This window comes from Haematobia irritans, chromosome 3 (genome assembly GCF_050003625.1).
Source record: "Haematobia irritans isolate KBUSLIRL chromosome 3, ASM5000362v1, whole genome shotgun sequence".
In the NCBI taxonomy this organism is placed as follows: Eukaryota; Metazoa; Arthropoda; class Insecta; order Diptera; family Muscidae; genus Haematobia; species Haematobia irritans.
This window is the reverse complement of record NC_134399.1, coordinates 96899287-96920523: the sequence shown is the minus strand read 5'-3', so window position 1 is coordinate 96920523 and position 21237 is coordinate 96899287. Positions and strand designations below refer to the sequence as shown.

The 21237-nt window shown below is 34.6% G+C and overlaps 1 protein-coding gene across 1 annotated transcript; it reads right to left on the bottom strand.

Moving 5' to 3' along the window:
- Positions 1-3227: 3227 nt before the first annotated feature.
- On the bottom strand, positions 3228-21006 carry LOC142231083 (uncharacterized). Its single transcript, XM_075301702.1, has 3 exons — positions 20405-21006; positions 17422-19955; positions 3228-3334 (listed from the first exon to the last, which is right to left on the bottom strand). The coding sequence occupies exons 1-3, from the start codon at positions 21004-21006 to the stop codon at positions 3228-3230; spliced, it is 3243 nt and encodes a 1080-aa protein (XP_075157817.1).
- Positions 21007-21237: the final 231 nt, after the last annotated feature.

The window sequence follows — 21237 nt, the reverse complement described above, 5'->3', positions numbered from 1 at the left end:
ACTTCCCAATTTTTCACGATGTAAATCACACATTCAAACTGCTGATGGCACTTCACAAAGAGTAATTGGATGGCTAGATGTTAATATTTCATTTCGTGGCAAATCTAAGCCATTAAAAATTTTTATAATTCCATCTATTTCTCAGAGATTAATCCTAGGGATTGATTTTTGGAGAACTTTTGGTTTGATTCCTAACGTTTTGGAATCTGTCGATTTTGTAGCTACGGAAAATTCTTCTGTGAGCACTTTTACTTTGAAACCAGATATAGAATATGAGAAAATTCAGGCACTTGATCATTCTGATGTGGATAAATTTCCATTATTAGAACAAGAGGCGAAGCAATTGGAATCAGTTATAAATCTATTTCCGAGTTTTGAAGCCCAGGGTCTTGGAAGAACCACCTTGATTCGTCATGTGATTGATGTGGGTGATGCCACCCCAATAAAACAGCGGTTCTATCCAGTATCCCCTGCGGTGGAAAAACTGATGTTTGGGGAAATTGATAGGATGCTTCAGCTGGGTGTAATAGAACCATCAACCTCAGCTTGGAGCTCTCCAATGCGGTTGGTGGTTAAACCAAATAAAGTCAGACTTTGTTTGGATGCAAGGCGTCTGAATGCTGTAACCAAGAAAGACGCCTACCCATTACCCAATATAGAAGGAATCTTTGCGCGATTGCCGAGGGCAAACTTAATATCCAAATTGGATTTAAAGGATGCCTTCTGGCAAATTAGCCTGGACGAGAAGTCCAAACATCTGACGGCATTTACAGTGCCCGGAAGGCCATTATATCAGTTTGTGGTCATGCCTTTCGGGCTCTGTAATGCCCCGCAGACGATGTGCAGGCTAATGGACGAGATCATTCCTCATGACTTACGCCACTGTGTGTTTGGTTATTTGGATGATCTCGTCATTGTGTCGGAAGATTTTCCTTCTCATATTGAGGTACTGGTGAGGCTGTCTATGCAATTTCGTAAAGCAAATCTTACTCTGAACATCTCGAAAAGTAAGTTTTGTGTAACGAAGGTTAATTATTTGGGTTATCTAATCGGAAACGGAGGAATCACCACCGATCCTGAAAAGGTTATAGCTATTTCGAACTGGCCAGTACCTAAAAATCTGAAGCAAGTCAGAGGATTTTTAGGACTGGCTGGTTGGTATAGACGGTTTGTACCGAATTTTTCGTCTGAAACCTTTCACATTACTGAGGTTTTAAAATCTAAAAGGAAGTTCAATTGGACTCCCGAGGCCCAGTGTGCGTTTGAAAAAGTGAAAGGTTTACTGACAACTTCACCTGTTTTATCCAATCCTGACTTCGAAAAGAAATTTTATTTACACTGCGATGCGAGTGACTACGGCATTGGCGCAGTCCTCGTGCAGTTAGATGAAAACGGTCAGGAAAAGCCCATCGCGTTCATGAGCAAGAAGCTCACAACTGCTCAGCGCAATTATAGCGTCACTGAGCGTGAATGTCTTGCTGCAGTGGAAGCGATAAAACGATTCCGATGCTATCTGGAACTACAGGAGTTTGAGGTAGTTACGGATCACTCCAGCCTTCTATGGCTAATGCGGCAACCAGACTTAAGTGGGCGGTTAGCCCGATGGGTCTTCAAGCTGCAACCCTATAAGTTCACCATTAGCCATAGAAAGGGGAGTGAACACGTAGTTCCAGATGCATTGTCACGCATTCAGAATGACGAAATATCTGGTATTGATCTGGCTGAGCCAGAAATAGATCTGGAATCACCACATTTTTCCGACGAGGAATATATTACACTGCGGACCAAAGTTAATGAAAATCAGTCTAAATTTCCTGATTTGAGAGTAGTGGACGGATTTGTTTACCATAGAACTGAACACTATTCGGGTGAAGAGGGGCAGGAACAAGGGGCGTGGAAACTGTGGGTACCTTCAGCACTTCGAAGACAAACGATCGTCAGGGCTCATGATTCTGCGGTGGCAGCACATGGAGGCATGGCCAAAACGATTGATTTGCTGCGAAGGAATTTCTTTTGGCCTGGTCTTGTACAAGATGTACGAGAATACGTCAGGAATTGTGAAGTTTGCAAGGGCACGAAGGCGCCCAATATGATTTTGAAGCCCCCGATGGGAAATCAGCCCATTTCAACCCGTCCATTTCAAAGGCTCTACATTGACCTTTTGGGGCCTTATCCGAGAAGCAAGTCCGGATACATAGGTATCCTAATTGTCTTAGACCACTTAAGTAAATTCCATTGGTTGTGCCCTCTTCGAAAATTTACGTCGAGTGTAATCCAGGAATTTTTACTACATCATATTTTTCATGTTTATGGTGTACCGGAGACCATAGTAAGCGATAACGGTAGCCAATTCAGAGCAAACGAATTAAATGCATTTTTTACCAGCTACGGCATTAATCATATATACACTGCTCTTTATTCGCCGCAAGCCAACGCCTCTGAAAGGGTTAACCGTTCGCTTATTGCTGGTATCCGGGCATATCTGAAAAAAGATCATCGCATGTGGGATCAACATCTTAGCTCAATTAGTTGTTCGTTACGAAATGCTATTCACCAATCTATAAAATGTTCGCCTTACCACGCATTATTTGGCTTTGATATGGTGACCCACGGGTCAACATATGGCCTATTAAGGGGCCTCAATCTACTTAATGAGCCTACTACAGGTATTTGTCGTGACGATCAGCTCCAGCTCATAAGGAATGAACTAATGAAACATATTAAAGCTGCCTATGATAAAAATCAACAACAGTATAATCTTCGTGCCAGGCCACAAACTTTTAACGTTGGGCAAATAGTTTTTCGACGAAATTTTGCCCAAAGCAATTTCGAAAAGGGGTTCAATGCTAAGTTTTCACCAGTATTTCTCAAGGCGAAAGTTCGCGAAAAATTAGGGAACCACTACTATGTCCTGGAGGACATGGATGGAAAAATCGTAGGGACATTTCACGGAAAAGATATCCGTCAATAATAGAAAAATTGGTATGCGCCTGAGATATTTACCCTTTTCCTATTTAATGTCAATTTTATAAACAATTAATAGTAGTTGAACACTTGCGAACAACATTTTGAATATGAGATACATTTAGATAGGTAACTTTTATAACAATCAATAGCAAAAACAAAAAAACCGTAAAGAACTTTACATATCATACTAGATATTCACTGTCAACAATATAGACTTGAATGAAATTTGAAATTTGATAGAAAAAAAAAATAATTTGTAGTTATTTGCGAATCATATTAACGACCATTTTCCATCTTATTTCCCATTTGAGCATCAGGGAAATAATCTGGTTTGTAGTGGCCGCTTTGATACGGAAAGTAAAATCAACTACAAGACAAAATAGATTTTTCAAATTAATTTCGTTGTGCGACACACTTTTGTCGATGAGTGTAATCTGCATTCAGCTGTATGAACAAACAAAATATGATTTTTTGCTCTATGTGTATTTACTCATTGCTCTTTGTTATACATACGCCCAAATAAATTGAACACCTGCATTCTTGTGATCTTTGCTTGATTACTACGTAAAACCAAAAATGTTTCAATGGTAATTTTTTTCTTGTGCGTTTCTTTTTGCTCAGTGGTGAATTTTGTCCGAACTTCTACATCAGCTTACACATGATGATTCATTTTTTTTTTATTACGCAGTTTGTAATTGGACTATATTAAAGGAGTCTATACGCGAATCCCTCTGTACATAATAACATATTTATTCAGTGAATTACATAAATTAACTATATTTATTAAATAAATACCATAAGAAAATGTTGTGAATATTGATGAAAATTTTAAAAATCGGATTTTTATTTAAATCCTATAAAATCGAAATTTAAATGACCAGGAAAAATTTCGTAAGTGCGAATACCAAAATTTATTTTATGTTTCCCTGTGTTCATTAGTGAAATTTGGGTAAATATTTTGTGATCTATCGGGGAAATGGCAACACCACTATTCGCGCAGTTTTGACATTATTCTTTAGGCATCATAGAGAAAATCAAAACTCCTTTCTTTCATCGATTCGGGTAAAAACGTGAGCTTCCTTCCTCTGTGAAACGGCAACCAGATCACAGCTAAAGTGTTTCTATCCTAGAGAAAAAATCAAAATTTTTCATTTTAATCAGCAAGTGATTTATAAATTTTCGTGAAACTTCTCCACTGATCACATTTTTACTTTAAATTTTAAACAGTATTTTCTAAAGGTAAATAATTTTGTGGATTATTTGCTTTCTCGCCAGAATTTAACATTTAATTAAACTTTGCTAGATAAAATACAATACTTCCAATATATCTGCAAAAAAATCTGGGAAAACGTGACATACATTTTTTATGCTCACGCAACGTTTCGAAGTACGGAAACCTTTTTTTTTTTCATCAAAAGGATTGCTACTACCCACAGGGTAGTAGCTTCATAATTTTTGGATAAAAGACAATCCTGAAATTTCGTTTTCCTGCCAGAATTCTTGATACCAAAATTTGGATGTAAATCTCAAACATATGCTCCAATGATATAGTGGCTTAGAACATTTTCATCAACCCGGAAGCCAAAAAATGCCGCCTTATTAAAATTGTCGAAACAAAAGTCATTATAAATGCTTGGATTTTTTAATCTCATCGCCGCATTTTTTACCCTGTCTCGATAAAATCTCGAGTTTGATGCCCCTCTATGATGCCCAGGCCATTGCGACTGTAGTTTCACGATGATAATTTCCGGAATTGTAAAATTATTACTTCTGAACACTTCAACCGGCTTTACCCCGATGTAACCTGATACGGTCGTCAAAACAAAATTAAACATATCTTCATTCATTTCATCGGCTATAATTCGTATAATTCATAAATTATTAAATTTCAATGGAAATTTAATTTGAAACATTTTTTTAGATAGTTTAAGTGCATAAAATTTTATATTGAGATGTTGCCATGAGTTACAAAAAAATAATTTTGCGAATGTGCATTCAAAAATATTATCACGGCGTAATCAACACCCTTTAACATAATTAACATTTACATCACAACAGCATCATCGACCACATGGAGGCCTTCATCATGATCGAGTTGTTGGTAAGTTTTTACTCTTTATTAGTTCCTCCATTTTTTCGGTGTTGAGTTATTTTATTTTTTTTCCCTTTAATACAATTATCTATGCACATACATATCGATAATTGAGAGAGCACAAAAGAGTATGGTGTGATATTATTGTCTTTTTTTATTATTCTCTCTATTTTTCTAAAGACTATTTAATCTCCAAATAACTGGTTTACCATACACTAAGCCTCTCTTATGATCTCTCTTTTATTGTGCTCATAGCAAAAGGGGCAGGTTTTATTTGTTTTGTTTTGATTCCATGGCATAATTTCTTTATGAGTGAAAGTTAGATATTTTGATTCTTAACCCTATTAGGGACGTAAATTTTGTTTCCTCTTTTTTAATATTAATGAGTAAAATTACCTATTATAATATAAATTGAATAATTTTGAATTGATGTAATTTAAAATTTAACTAAAATATGTTAGAATCATATACATATAATCGATTAATAAATATTTGAAGGTAATGATATAAAAATCATGGCTCGGTAAATTATTCTTCATAAGTGTTTTCAAGGAATGAGGCCATAAAAGAAAATAATTTTTGTTAGGGGTTCTGTTAAAATTTATGCCAACAGAACATTGGTATGGCGAGGGTTTTGAGGCAATTTATCCCAATTACATCTGGGATACATTTAACGTTGGCAATTTTTAGAAAATACTCCTGTCTCTATTTACCTTTCATTTGTGACTAGAGTGGGGAAAATCTTTAATTTTTTTAGTTTTCTCTAGTCATTTCGGTCCATGTAAGATTTCATTAATTACTCAAATAAATAGGGAGTCTGAAATAAAATAATGCTGTGATGGGAAAGTGGTTGTGAGAGGAAAGGACACGAACCCCCCACCCGATTGTGCTAGCGAAAGAAGGCTCCCGCAGTCCTAAGTCTTTCACAATTCTAAGATGTTATGATATTCTTTACAAAACTTACATCCCTATTCAGATATTGGTCTGGTACATTACAATTTTGATACGCTGCTCTTCATGCTTGGACGGCATTTTGACAACTGAAGAATGAATTCCAAAATCAAAATAGGAGCAACATTCTACACGCACACACCTTCAAAATGAGGGGTGTTCAGGTTTTTTAAATGCAAAATTGAAAGAAATACGTCAAGTTTATATTGACCAAATTTTGACCGTATCACCCTTTACATATATTTTAATCTGAACCGATTTGGACAACGGTTTACACATTTACAAATTGTCTACAATTAAAATTTAAATCTAGGGCGATACATAATATAAGTAAGATACTCGTATAGGTAATTAAAGCTAAAATCATGTTTATGCAATTGTGCAAAAGTGTATTTATAATTTATCGGACGATACATGTATATTAGAGGTATATGTGAATTTGAGGCATTTCTACAATTGTAGCTACTCAGCCGATTTTACAAGGATATGAGCTCACGAAGATAGGTGAATCTATGAATCTAAATCGCGCGAAAGATATATATGGCAGCTATATCTAAATCTGAACCGATTTTGACGACATTGGGCTCACATGACAATGCCATCAGATATACTCTTTGTAAAAAATTTGAAGGAAATAAAGGCAAAATCTGGCCTTTGGAGCCAATTAAATCCATATCGGTCGAAATATATATGTATGGGAGCTATATCTAAACCTGATCCGATTTGAACAAAATTAGCACGCATACCTAGAATTCCAATTGTAATCCCTGACGTAAATAAGTGTTAAACTTAGTCCTATATGGCCATAGAGGCGATAGATATATACGGGAGCTATATCTATAAGTGCATATCGGGCGAATGATATATATATATATATATATATATATATATATATATATATATATATATATATATATATATATATATATATATATATATATATATATATATATATATATATATATATATATATATATATATATATATATATATATATATATATATATATATATATATATATATATATATATATATATATATATATATATATATATATATACATATATACATATATATATATACTAGCGTAACCCGGCCCGCTTCGCTGCGCCTTCCGAAGCGTATTTGGAGGAACATTTTGCGTTAACTTAGTCAACTATATCCTTCGTGCTCAAAACAAATTCGAAAAGATTTGAATTCTTTTAAACAAATCGGACTACTTGATTTTTCGTTTATAGGTACAAATACGGCGGGAGTGGGTGTACCCTTTCCTCCAAATTTGTTTAATAATGTTCTGTATTCAAGCTGTTGGACAATCTTCTATATTTCTTATGAATTTTAAATGTGGTTTGTCCAGGAAAGGTATCCTTCTCCTCAACATATCTGAAAATTAAGCACTATATTATAACATACAAAGAATTACTGTTTCCCATCCAATAAATCGGAAAAAGCAAAAGTAGTAAAAAATTTTACCACATTAACATTTGCTAATATGTTGGAAAATGATGCACCCTCTACGTTGGCTACCAATTTCATGTAAATTTAAGTTATTTACTAAAAAGAAGTCTGGCAGAAGCCTGTGCAAAAATCATCAAATTATGTACCGAGTTCCCATTTACGGACAACCCTCTACTTTCAATTTAAGAAAAAAAAAACGGAAAAAAGGGAACCCTCTCCCCACCTTCGCTCCACTCCGATCTGATATCGGACTATCACGTACCCTATATTAATTTCGCAATGACTCAATGGTCCCTATAAATTCTATCGAAGTAAATCGACAAAGTTTATTTCAATCCACAACCAGATATCCCAACCAGATATCGAAAAATCATATACTAATTTAAAAATCATGTATAAATTGAATCACCTCCTCCCACGTTCCCTGTACACTTCAAGTAGATCGGCGATGTTTAAATTTTGCTCTATTGTTTTAAAGGGACGTCACTTACCCCGATACAATATCGACAAACACCGTCGTGAATAGCACCCCTAACCTTCCCTGAAAATTCTTGAAACTTTCCTTCAAGTGTGGGCCAAGGAAGGTTGCCTCTTCGTTCATAAACTTCCCCCACTGCCTATGTAAATTTCAAGAAAACTTAAGAATTGTTGTTTTTTTAGCAGTTTTAGAGGAGGACCTCCTCCCCGACTAAATATCGAAAAGTGATGTAGCGTATCTTCTGTAAACGTCCCAGAAAATGTCAAGCAAATTATAAGCCTAAAAGGGCGGCCTCTCCTCCGTCCAAATATCACAAAATCAGGTATCAACTATTAATATCGTAACCTCTCCCCAGTCCTCTGTAAATTTCAAGTAACTCGGTAAAAGTTTAATTGTTTCTCTGTATGTACTTAAGAGAAGCGGATGTCTCCCTATGCCTTTTATTTTTATTAAAAAATAAGAACCTGATATAAATTTCAAAACCCATTTTTTCCGTAAAATTTCAGTCGGGGGAGTTTAGTTGTGTTTGTACTTTCAAAAAAAAAAAAATCGGCAAATGGGTGGTCCCCCTCCCCGACCAAATATCGAAAAATAATGTAGCGGATTTTTGTCTAGATGCCAACCCCAACATTCAATGAAAATTTCAAGCAAATCGCATAATTTTGTTCCAAGTTTCAAAAAGTAGGGCAAAGTGGAGGTCCCCCTCCCCATCCACATTTGAAATCATCAGGTAATTATGTACCGAGTTCCCATTTACGGACAACCCTCTACTTTCAATTTAAGAAAAAAAAACGAAAAAAAGGGAACCCTCTCCCCACCTTCGCTCCACTCAGATCTGATATCGGACTATCACGTACCCTATATTAATTTCACAATGACTCAATGGTCCCTATAAATTCTATCGAAGTAAATCAACAAAGTTTATTTCAATCCCCAACCAGATATCCCAACCAGATATCGAAAAATCATATACTAATTTAAAAATCATGTATAAATTGAATCACCTCCTCCCACGTTCCCTGTAAATTTCAAGTAGATCGGCGATGTTTAAATTTTGCTCTATTGTTTTAAAGGGACGTCACTTACCCCGATACAATATCGACAAACACCGTTGTGAATAGCACCCCTAACCTTCCCTGAAAATTCTTGAAACTTTCCTTCAAGTGTGGGGCAAGGAAGGTTGCCTCTTCGTTCATAAACTTCCCCCACTGCCTATGTAAATTTCAAGAAAACTTAAGAATTGTTGTTTTTTTAGCAGTTTTAGAGGAGGACCTCCTCCCCGACTAAATATCGAAAAGTGATGTAGCGTATCTTCTGTAAACGTCCCAGAAAATGTCAAGCAAATTATAAGCCTCAAAGGGCGGCCTCTCCTCCGTCCAAATATCACAAAATCAGGTATCAACTATTAATATCGTAACCTCTCCCCAGTCCTCTGTAAATTTCAAGTAACTCAGTAAAAGTTTAATTGTTTCTCTGTATGTACTTAAGAGAAGCGGATGTCTCCCTATGCCTTTTTATTTTTATTAAAAAATAAGAACCTGATATAAATTTCATAACCCATTTTTTCCGTAAAATTTCAGTCGGGGGAGTTTAGTTTTGTTTGTACTTTCAAAAAAAAAAATCGGCAAATGGGTGGTCCCCCTCCCCGACCAAATATCGAAAAATAATGTAGCGGATTTTTGTCTAGATGCCAACCCCAACATTCAATGAAAATTTCAAGCAAATCGCATAATTTTGTTCCAAGTTTCAAAAAGTAGGGCAAAGTGGAGGTCCCCCTCCCCATCCACATTTGAAATCATCAGGTACCCCATATTAATTCCATAACCTCACCGCATGATCTCTGTAGATTTCAGATAATTTAAAGAATTTTAGTTTTTTCACTGTACTTTAAAAAAAAAAAGTCGAACAAAGGGGAGGGCCCCCTCCGCCGCAAAGTATCGAAATAAAAAGTAGCGGATCTTTGTCTAGATGCCAACCCCAATCTTCAATGAAAATTTCAAGCAAATCGGTCAACTTTGGTCCAATTTTCAAAAAGTCCGACGAAGGGGAGGTCCCCCTCCGCGACCAGGTGTCAAAAAATGAGGTACCCTATTTTCACTACATGAACGCCCCCTACGATCTCTGAAAGTTTGAAGTAAATCGGTTCAGCCGTTTCGGAGCCAACTCGGAACATACAAACAAACAAACAAACAAATAAACAAACATAGATTGAATTATATATATATATATATATATATATATATATATATATATATATATATATATATATATATATATATATATATATATATATATATATATATATATATATATATATATATATATATATATATATATATATATATATATATATATATATATATATATATATGGGTGCTATTTATAAATCTCATCTCAAATTTTATTGGTCCTAAGCCCCCAAAAATGTCTTTATTTTAAAGAAGCCGCTTCTTTGGCTCGGAATCAATACGAAAATCCTTAAAATCTTATAATCCAAGTTAACTGTATTTTGAGTGCACGTACAAGCAAATGTCAGTTTAACAATTAAAAATAAACAAAAAAAAAAACTTTAAACCAAAGATGCAAAATCCTCAAAATAAGTCTTAGCCTGAATTTGAAGCTTTTTTATCTTAAATCTAAATTTTCAAAATATCAGTTAATTTAAAGACGATCTTTAAATTAAAAATGCTCTTCTTTGCATAACATGAAGTTTACATGAACTTACATTCCTTAGTTCAAAGGCTTACGATTTTACTGGAGGCACTCAAATTGCAAACGATGGAGCCAAGTGCAAACATTTTACGCAAAAATTATCAACTCTTTCTTAATTAAAAAAATTGTCCTTACATTGTGTAAATTGCGTATCCTAAAATTTAGGTTGCATATTTTTATACCCTCCACCATAGGACAAAGTTAATATACCCCCCCCCCCTCATATTAAGTTTGTCTTTCCGTTTGTAACACAACGAACTATTGCTCTAAGACCCCATAAGGTATATATATTGTTGGTCGTGGTGAAATTCTGAGTCGATCTAAGCATGTCCGTTCGTCCGTTTGTTGAAATCACGTTAACTTCCGAACGAAACAAGCCATCGACTTGAAACTTGGTACACGTAGTTGTTATTGATGTTTGTCGGATGGTACAGCAAATGGGCCATACCGGCCCACTTTTACGTTTAGCCCCCATATAAACGGACCCCCAGATTTGGCTTGCGGATCCTCTAAGAGAAGCAAATTTCATCTGAACCGGCTGAAATTTAGTACATGGTGTAAGTATATGGTCTCCAATAACCATGAAAAAATTGGTCCACACCGATCCATAATTATATGTAGCCCCCATATAAACCGATCCCCAGATTTGGCTTGCGGAGCCTCTAGAGAAGCAAATTTCATCCGATCCTCCAATAGAAGTATATTTCATCCGAACCGGCTGAAATTTGGTAAATAGTGTTAGTAATAATTATTGCAACCATGCAATAATTAGTCCACATCGGTCCATAACTATATATAGCCCCCATATTAACCGATCCCCAGATTTGGCTTGCGGAGCATCTAAGAGCGTTCGTCCTTGTGCCCAAAAAACTCCCTGTACCAAATTTCATCAAAATCGGTTAATAATTGCGACTGGAATCCTGTGAACAACAAATACATGGACAGACGGACGGAAACCAAGCGCTAGATCGACTCAGGAGGTGATTCTGAATATTTCTGGTTGGCACATTTTTTGGCAGATCAAATTTATTATACCCTGACCACTATGTGGTTTAGGGTATAAAATAAAAACAAATATATGTATATATAAATTATTTAAGTGAGTTTTTAAATGTATTGCCTGAGAAATAGTGAACTCTATTAATAGATAACATCAAGATTCGTTATAGAATTTAATGACATTTGTCTTGAATCTATAATTGCTGCTTATGATTTGAATATGATTTGGGAGTGGTTCCAGAGACGGATAGTATGAATCGGGAAGTGTTTCTCTGATGAACTAAGACGATGGCTTACTTGTATAAAAGTTCTACCCCAAGAAGATTTGGCAAAATTCAGTTTATTATATAAGTATTTTGGCTTGCCTGTGCTACTTCAGGACAACTTCAGGCAACTTCAGGACGTACGGCGAAAGATGAGAGACTCTGTCAAATTTTCTCAGACCATACACATAACATATGGTATAACATTGTTAAATGTTGTTTGCAGTTTTCTGTAGTCCGAAGCCTTACAGCACGCAAAAATTTCTGCGGCATAAAACAAGGTTGGAAGAATATAGCTTTTAACAAGAAGTAGCCGAATATTGAGAGGTGTAAACGGTTGGGTTATCCACAAATTACGAATCGTAATATAATAATTTTCCACAAGTGGCAGTTATATGATCGGACCAGTTAAGATGTTTGTTGAAAATAACCCCAAGGGTCTTTGCTTTGTCAACAACTTCTAGGAGTAACGTTCCCAATAATAGATGTATATTGGGCCCAACTTCTAAAGATTTATTACGGATTACTCGTATTGCTTTGCATTTGCATGTATTAAGCAGTAAACCGTTACTTGAAGCCCAATATTGAATTCTAGAAAGATCTTGATTGATATTAGACACACACACGGACGAAAAAGACTGTTTTACATATGTTTGGGGGTAAAAATTATATGTTTGGAATTCACATTTTTTAACACAACATTTTTAAGTGCAAGCATATAATGTTCATATACTTGCATAACATGTTTTTGGACATATATGTAAAAATGTTAGAACATATTATGTTTGGGACATAAAATTGTGTATGCTACAAGTAAGAGTGTATGCTGCAAGTAAAAGAATGGAAGTAAGCAATTGGCGCCTTAAAAATATATATTCACAAAGAAAATTTCATTAAAAATTTTTACTTCCAGTGTATGTCCTAAGGTGAAACATAATATGTTTGAACAATACAAACAATATTTTTTTTTTTGCACCAATCCCAAAAACATATAAGCTTGAAGCAAAATATGTTTGTAGCATATGCTAGAGAACCGATTTTTTTGAGAATGTATCCATAGCTCTGAGATGCATGTGAAGTTTTTGTACACTCTTGAATCCTTCATTAAAATTTTTTACTACCAGTGTATGCCCTAAGGTGAAACATAATATGTTTGAACAATACAAACAATATTTTGTTTGGACCAATCCTGAAAATATATATACTTGAAGCAAAATGTGTTTGGGGTATGTTACAGAAGCGATTTTTTCGCGTATATTTTGTTTTGTTGTGCTGGTCAGTGACATAATTTTATGACCAAATTCTTGATCGTCATTTGATTCCCTTTAAGTAGTCTAATGAATTCGAGTTACATTGTTACAGAACCATCGCAAGCGTATGCTGACAAGCTAATGTAAATATGGTATTTAGATTATTTAGTTATGGAGTGGACTCTATGTCCAACTCAGAAATTTTGTATAAAAACCCAAAGAATAGAATACAGATCAATCAGTGTTTAACACTAGGTTAGGTTAGGTTAGGTTATGTGGCCGCCCGATGCATCAGGCTCACTTAGACTATTCAGTCCATTGTGATACCACAGTGGTGAACTTCTCTCTTATCACTGAGTGCTGCCCGATTCCATGTTAAGCTCAATGACAAGGGACCTCCTTTTTATAGCCGAGTCCGAACGGCGTTCCACATTCCAGTGAAACCACTTAGAGAAGCTTTGAAACCGTCAGAAATGTCACCAGCAATACTGAGGTGGGATAATCGACCGCTGAAAAACTTTTTTGGTGTTCGGTCGTAGCAGGAATCGAACCCACGACCTTGTGTATGCAAGGCGGGCATGCTAACCATTGCACCACGGTGGCTCCCTGTGTTTAACACTAATTCTTGGAGTTCACTTCTTTTCGCATTGGCGCTTTTGAGTGCCGCTTATATTCTCTTGATCCGGATATCCTTGTTGTTGGCAATCCTATATAAGATTAGAGTACGCCCAGTTTTAGTAAGATCGGTTGATAAATAAAGGACTTAAGGCCAAATTTGGCAAAATCGGGTGATATATATATACGGAAGCTATATCTAAATCTGAACCCACTTCGGTGAAATGTTGAAAAAATTTTTTGAATTTGAATTGAATTAAAATATTTTAGGTCAAACGTTTCAGACAATCTTTAGAATGCGTTAAAAATCATAAAAAATATATAAATAGTTTATTTGTTTATATCACACAATTTTTTAATTCACATCCAAAACACTGAATTCGGATCACACCTTGTCATGTCATGCATAGGATGGGCGTATATTATCTTTGTCATTCCGTTTGTAACACATCGAAATATTGCTCTAAGACCCCATAAAGTATATACAGTCTGTCAAGAAAGTCTTTTGACATTGCCAACTATTTCAAATCCAAAAAAAAATTGAAATATTAAATATTTTATTAAATTTTTAATTCTGTGTACGTATGTATACTTTGCAAAATACATAATAAAATATTATTTTAAAATTTCATTATATTTAATTTTTGAACAAAACATAATTTTGATCCCATTGTCAAAACACTTTCTTGACAAACTGTATATATATATATATATATATATATATATATATATATATATATATATATATATATATATATTGAGGGTCGTGGTGAAATTCTGAGTCGATATAAGCATGTCCGTCCGTCCGTTTATTGAAATCACGCTAACTTGCGAACGAAACAAGCTATCGACTTGAAACTTGGCACGAGTAGTTGTTATTGATGTAGGTCGGATGGTATTGCAATGGCCCATTTGCAATCGGCCCACGTTTACGTATAGCCCCCAAATAAACGGAACCCCAAATTTGGCTTGCGAGGCCTTTAAGAGAAGCAAATTTCATCCAATCCGGCTGGTGTTAGTATATGGTCTCTAACAACCATGCAAAAATTGCTCCACATCGGTGCATAATTGTATATAGCCCCCATATAAACCGATCCCCCGATTTGACCTCCGGAGCGTCTAAGAGAAGCAAATTTCATCCGATGCCGCTGAAATTTGGTACATGATGTAAGTATATGGATTCTAATGAGCATGCAAAAATTGGTCCATATCGTTCCATAATTATATATAGCCCCCATATAACCCGATCACCAGATTTGATCTCCGGAGCCTCTTGGAAGACCAAAATTCATCTGATTCAGTTGAAATTTGGTACGTGGTGTTAATATATGGCCTCAAACACCCATGTAAAAATTGGTCGAAATCGGTCCATAATTATATATAGGCCCCATATAAACCGATCCCCAGATTTGACCTCCGGAGCCCCTTGGAAGAGCAAAATTCATCCGATTCGGTTGAAATTTGGTACGTGATGTTAGTATATGGTATCCAACAACCATGCCAAAAATGGTACATATCAGTCCATAATCATATATAGCCCCCATATAAACCGATCCCGAGATTTGGTTTTGGAGCCTCTTGGAGGAGCAAATTTCATTCGAGTCAGTTGAAATTTGGTACACCGTCTTGTTGAAACCACATGCCATGCAAGTAAGCTCTTGCATTTTTGCCAAAAAAAGTTGGATATCATCTCACTAGTTGGATAGCGCTCACCACCATTCTGCGTATTTACGTACCCATTGAGCCAAAAATGAACTTCGTCGCTGAACACACTTTTTCGATAAAAAAGTGCGCAAAGAACTTTCTTAATAGAGCACGCACTTCGATAATGAAATTTAGTAATTTGCAAGCATTGTTCGTTTGTGAGACGATTCATGATAAAGGTTAAAGTGGCAGCCCGATTAAGATTCAGGCTCACTTAGACTATTCAGTCCATTGTGATAATTCATGTTAAAATTGTAGTCCAAAGTAAAGATGTTTGGCAGCGAAACAAAACACGAACGTGCGTCAACTCGCGTTGGCAAAAAGATAATAGCTAAACAATCACCCTTTACAAAATCATGCACAGTAAAGATGACAGACCGACCGATAATTATAGTTCATTATTTCTTTAAATTTGTACATTTTACTGCAAATGCGTCCATGATGAACTTCGTATGTCACTAAAGACATTCTTGAAATTTTTAACTCCAATTTTTTCCTTCAAACTACAAAATTTTCTTTAATAAGTGAAAAAAATTATTTATGTCTAATAAATTCTCTTGAATTTGTCGAAAAATATTTACTTTTTTTTTGTGATATCGGCATGATGTCAGCGTTTGTAATACTTTTTGGTTAAAAATGTTCTAAAAATATTCAAAATTTTCTAAAATGAACCAAAAGTTTTCTTCTTGGTGGGTTCACTCTTTTTTCAGTGTAACAAAAATTGAGTATCAGTCACCGCCGATAAAAATGTGTCGGCTACGATCTAGCAGACGTAATTTACTAGCAGTGCCATCTATATGCCACATGACAATGTTCTAAATATGTCAACGGTTTTAGTATTGGCTACATTCAGAATTTCAAATATTGAAAAACATACAGGGTGAACCTAAATAAACAAATACTACCAGTTACAGTTTTAAGTACATTTTTCAACCATATTAGTCGTGATACTGTTACAAGATTTCATTGAAGAAATGATTGATTACAATACCTTCTTAAGGCCGGTACCAGAGAATGAAGCCGACCCATTTTTGTCGGCGGCGGCTAATACTAATTTTTTGCCTCCGGCAGCGGCGGCTTGAGCCGATATAAATTTGTCTTATCGACGGCGGACAATTATCCATAATAAAATCAATTTGATGTTATCCGAATGGTAATGACATTAGTTGTACAACTTATCTTACAATCACATTTACACATAAGTGTGTAAATATAACCATAGCGATAGGCGGTAGGCGAAACATTTTTGCCGCAACGGCAAATACAATAAGCTTGACGGCGAATAATTCCCTTTTTCACGTTTCCTAGCGTTTTTGTTGTCAATACAGCACGCTTAAACAATGAAGTTGAATAAAAACATACAATGGCTTGTTATTTGTTGAGTTATTTCTAGCAATAATATTTATTTTATTTATTTTATTTATTAATTCGTATTTTGGTGATCCTTAGTACAACAAGATTAAATCTTATATATGACAGCACTAAGGTTTAAGTCGATTAACAATTTATTTTAGGTTTTTGGATACAAAATTAAAAAAAAAAATTTAAAGGGAACTATATAAATGGATTTTAATACATGTAACATTAAATATGAACATTAATTGTATTTAATAGTTTATGAATGACAATAAAAATGGTTGCGATTTTAAATGCTACAAATATACACATTAATCAAGATTGTATAATAATAAGATTATTCTAAATGTGATTTTAATTCTTTTTTAAAAATCAATGCGTTGCTTATTAATTGAATTGTTGCAGGGAGATTGTTCCAGAGACGGATCGCATATATCAGAAATTGCTGCTCAGATCTGGAATATTTGTATCTTAATTGGATGATTTTTCTTCCTCGATTTGATCGAGCGAACTTTAACCTCTTGAATATATAAGGGGGCTCGCCACTATAAATAATTTTTTGCAGAAAAAGTAAACATCTGAATTTAATCAAGTTTTCGAAACTCATGTTGAACAGCTGGTAGGAAAACGACGATATGTGTTCATAACGTTTCTTATTGAAGACATAACGGGCAATATTGTTGTAGACTACAAGTAGCTTTTGTTTATCATCACAACTGCAATTAGCAAATATTTCAATTCCATATAAAAGAGTTGGTACAAGATACGTTTTCGCCAAAAGCATTCTGATTTGTATCGGTGTAGATAATTGTACAGCCCACAAACTTCTTAACATTCCATATGTTTTAGCGATATTTTGTTGTAAGTGGTTGGTCCAAGTTAGCGAATTATTGAATATAACTCCAAGGTTTGTAGCTGTTTGTACAATGTCGATATTGGTGTTATTTATGGTAATTTGATATTGTGAATGGTTGATGAATTTGTTTTTGGAAATTAACAGACATTTAGATTTTTTTGGATTTAGTTTAAGGTCATTGTTATAAGCCCAACTATTGATTCTGTCCAGATCATCATTTAGTTTAGATATGCAGCACGGAAGATCGTCAAGATTTGCACTTGTATAAACTTGAACGTCATCAGCATAAAGGTGAATATTGCAGTGGTGAAGGACAAGTGGCAAGTCATTAACATAAATACAGAATAGTAGCGGCCCGAGTATTGAACCTTGTGGAACACCTTTGTAAATACTAAGTATATTCGAGTTTTCTGAGTTGTGACAAACTGATTGTGTTCTACCGCTCAAATAAGACGAGACAAGTCTACATGCTGATTGAGAAAAATTAAATCTTCGTTGCAGCTTTTGAACTAGAATAGAGTGGTTTACTGTATCAAATGCTTTGCTATGGTCGAGGAGTACGAGTATTGATACCAAATTTTGATCCATCTTTGATCTTAAATATTCGACGACATCAGTAAGTACAGTAGCACAGCTTCTCATAGGTCTAAAGCCTGATTGCCGTTCAGTCAACAGTTTTTTTGATATTATATATGTATTTATTTGTTCATACATTAACCGCTCTAAGACTTTCGACAGATACGGCAATATGGCAATTGGACGAAATTCTTTGTTTGGTTTAGGTAGAGGTATTATCTTTGTGTATTTCCAAGTATTGGGAAAAATCGACTTTGTCAGAACTGTGTTGAAAATGTGGGTGAAATATGGCAGGCATATTGGTAATAATAACTTTAAAAATTTTGGGTTCAGTTCATCCATACCTACAGCGTTCGATTTAATAGATAGGAAGCTTTTTCGAACATCATATTGATCTACGCACTTGAAGGTGAACTCTTCAAACGAGAGATCTCCACAAGAGGGAAGACATTCACATGCAGAATTATTATTTTGATTGCCTAACGCAGTTTGGTTAGCAAAAATCTCATTTAGATCATTAATATCAATATTAATAGGTGTGGTACTTTTCCGCCCAATTCCAATGTTTCGAATTGTCATCCATTTTGCTCCGCTATCAACTGCATCATTAAATTTTCTTTGATAATAAGAAGATTTTGCGATATTTATTGCTTTTGTAACTTCACGTCTGGCAAGTTTAAAATGGTCATAAAGTTGTGTAGTTTTATAGCGTTTCCATCTTTTGTATTTATTATCTCTATCACGTATCAACTTCTTAATTTCATGATTAAACCACGGCTGCTGAGTAGGTTTAGTCCTTAAAACTTTTTTAGGCACACAGGCATCAAACAATATTGTTATTTTACCTTGCATAAAATTTATTTGATCTTCAACTGCTTCGTAGTAATAAACCTCGTTCCAGTTTATATTGTTAGCTATGTCATTCAGTAGATTATAGTTAATTCTGCGGAAGTCTCTGAATTCGAATACTTTGCTCTCTTTGAAAACGGTTACATCATAAGTCAAAAATAGCAAATCACGTTTGGAGAAGGATGATGCAGAAAGTTGATCATATAGTAGAACTTTTTCACAATTGTTAACAAATATTAAATCAAGTAAGGTATTCCCCGAATTCGAGAAATGCGTAGGTATAATTGTGTTTACTGAGTACAAGTCAAGAGTATTCATAGATTCATTGAGTCTCTTTTCTACCAAAATGTTGCTGTTGAAATCACCTGCGATTATAACATCATTGTAGAGCAATGTAAGATTTTCCAGAGTATCAATCAGATTATTAAAAGGTATAGTTCGATGCGGCCTATAAACTGTGCCGACAAGTAATTTCGTATTATCTGCAGTACAAACTTCTAAGAAGATGAACTCTATTTGGCTTCCACTATCTGATTTTAGTTTCATACAACTATTCAGTTCGTTGCGCACGTACATACACACTCCACCAGCATGAGAATCTCTATCTGAACGAAATAGTCTATAACCTTGTAGATTATAAATGCCATCAACAATTTCAGGTTGAAACCACGTCTCAGAGACACATATGATATCAATATTTGATGATATAAAGATTTGCCGGAACTCGTCTAATTTATTTTGTAGACTTTGTGCATTGATATGGACTATAGTTAATCCTGGTTTCTGCTTTGTTAACACACGTACCATATTGAAAAGACCGTCTTTGGAACTGTAGCAATTATTAAATGTCAGTGATGTATTTAGAGAAGCAACGCATTTTTGGTTGTATTAGACATGTTATTATATTATTATTTTTTGTTGAATATTTTATTCTGGTTATTTGATTCGATTGTAATAAATATAATAATAATCGCAGTTTATAAAGAAGAATTAGGGCAAAACATATAATTATTTTTGTAATTACTATTACATTAAAATTTGGTTTTGATAAATTTAAATCGTAGATTTTAACGAAAAAACTGTTCAAGCTGTTCCTGGGAATCAACACGTACACCTCTGTCGTTGTCTGAAAGTTTCACATATACGAGCCCGCGTACTGTGAATGCAGCTGTCAATTTTTTAAGTTTTTTGTATTTAAGTGCGGATTGAAATATTTTATAATTTTCTTTACTTAAATCTTCATTGACAAAAAAATGTCTATCGCTGTCAAAACCGCACATTGTTAACGAAAGTTGGGTTTTTTTAACGCGTTTGAATTGAGCTATAGTTTTCAAAATAAAGTTTTTATGCATTGGTGAACATAGTTTAATTAATATTGTTCCATCATTAGTTTTAGAACGAGTGTTAATGCGATGGATACTATTTATATTTGGTGTCACAATCTCAAGCGATTCACACATAGTTTTGAAAATTTCGTAAAGATTTTCATTCTTATATGATGGAATGCCGTTTAATCTCAGATTACATGCTACATTTAGATTATCTTGTCGATGTAATTTAAATTTGAGTTCATGAATTTCATTTTTTAGTACACTAATTGATTCATGTTGGTTTTCAATTTCAATAATCCTCTTCTTGAGATCATTTATATCTTTTGTCATTTCAATAATTTTTGTTTCCATAGCACTCATGGCTTTTGATACTGCCTGATCTATTTTTGCCGTCAAAATTTCGGTTTGACGAGCAAATTTTTGATCAATTAATTGAATCAATTTAGGTGAATTGTATTTTGATGATGTTGGAGTATTATCAAGATCCGGTTTATCTTTAATTGGTGTTGAAAGAACGGTTTTTCGAAGGTTTATGCTTCTGTTGTTCATATTGACGATTTATATTAATGTCTTTAACACAATAGGGGGTGGTAACACTATAAAGTCACGTTTTAATAGCAGTTGTGATACCCTGTTATTGCGTACGATGAGAGAGTAGTTCTGCAGTTTCTGTTATCGTTATCGTTATCGATCAAAGTATCTTCACTATGTTTGAAGGAAAGAGTAAGCAGTTTTGTTTTGATATTTTGTGTTGTGGTAGTGTCAGTGATTAAACTTTCC

Excerpts from the sequence above, each read along its gene's own strand:
- LOC142231083 (XM_075301702.1), bottom strand. The coding sequence starts at position 21,006 with ATGAACAACAGAAGCATAAACCTTCGAAAAACCGTTCTTTCAACACCA. Across the intron at positions 19,956-20,404 it reads ACCCAACTTTCGTTAACAAT|TTCCAAAGACGGTCTTTTCA; the intron begins GTGCGGTTTTGA and ends TAATTGCTACAG. Across the intron at positions 3,335-17,421 it reads AAACTTGATTAAATTCAGAT|TTGATTTTACTTTCCGTATC; the intron begins GTTTACTTTTTC and ends TTTGTCTTGTAG.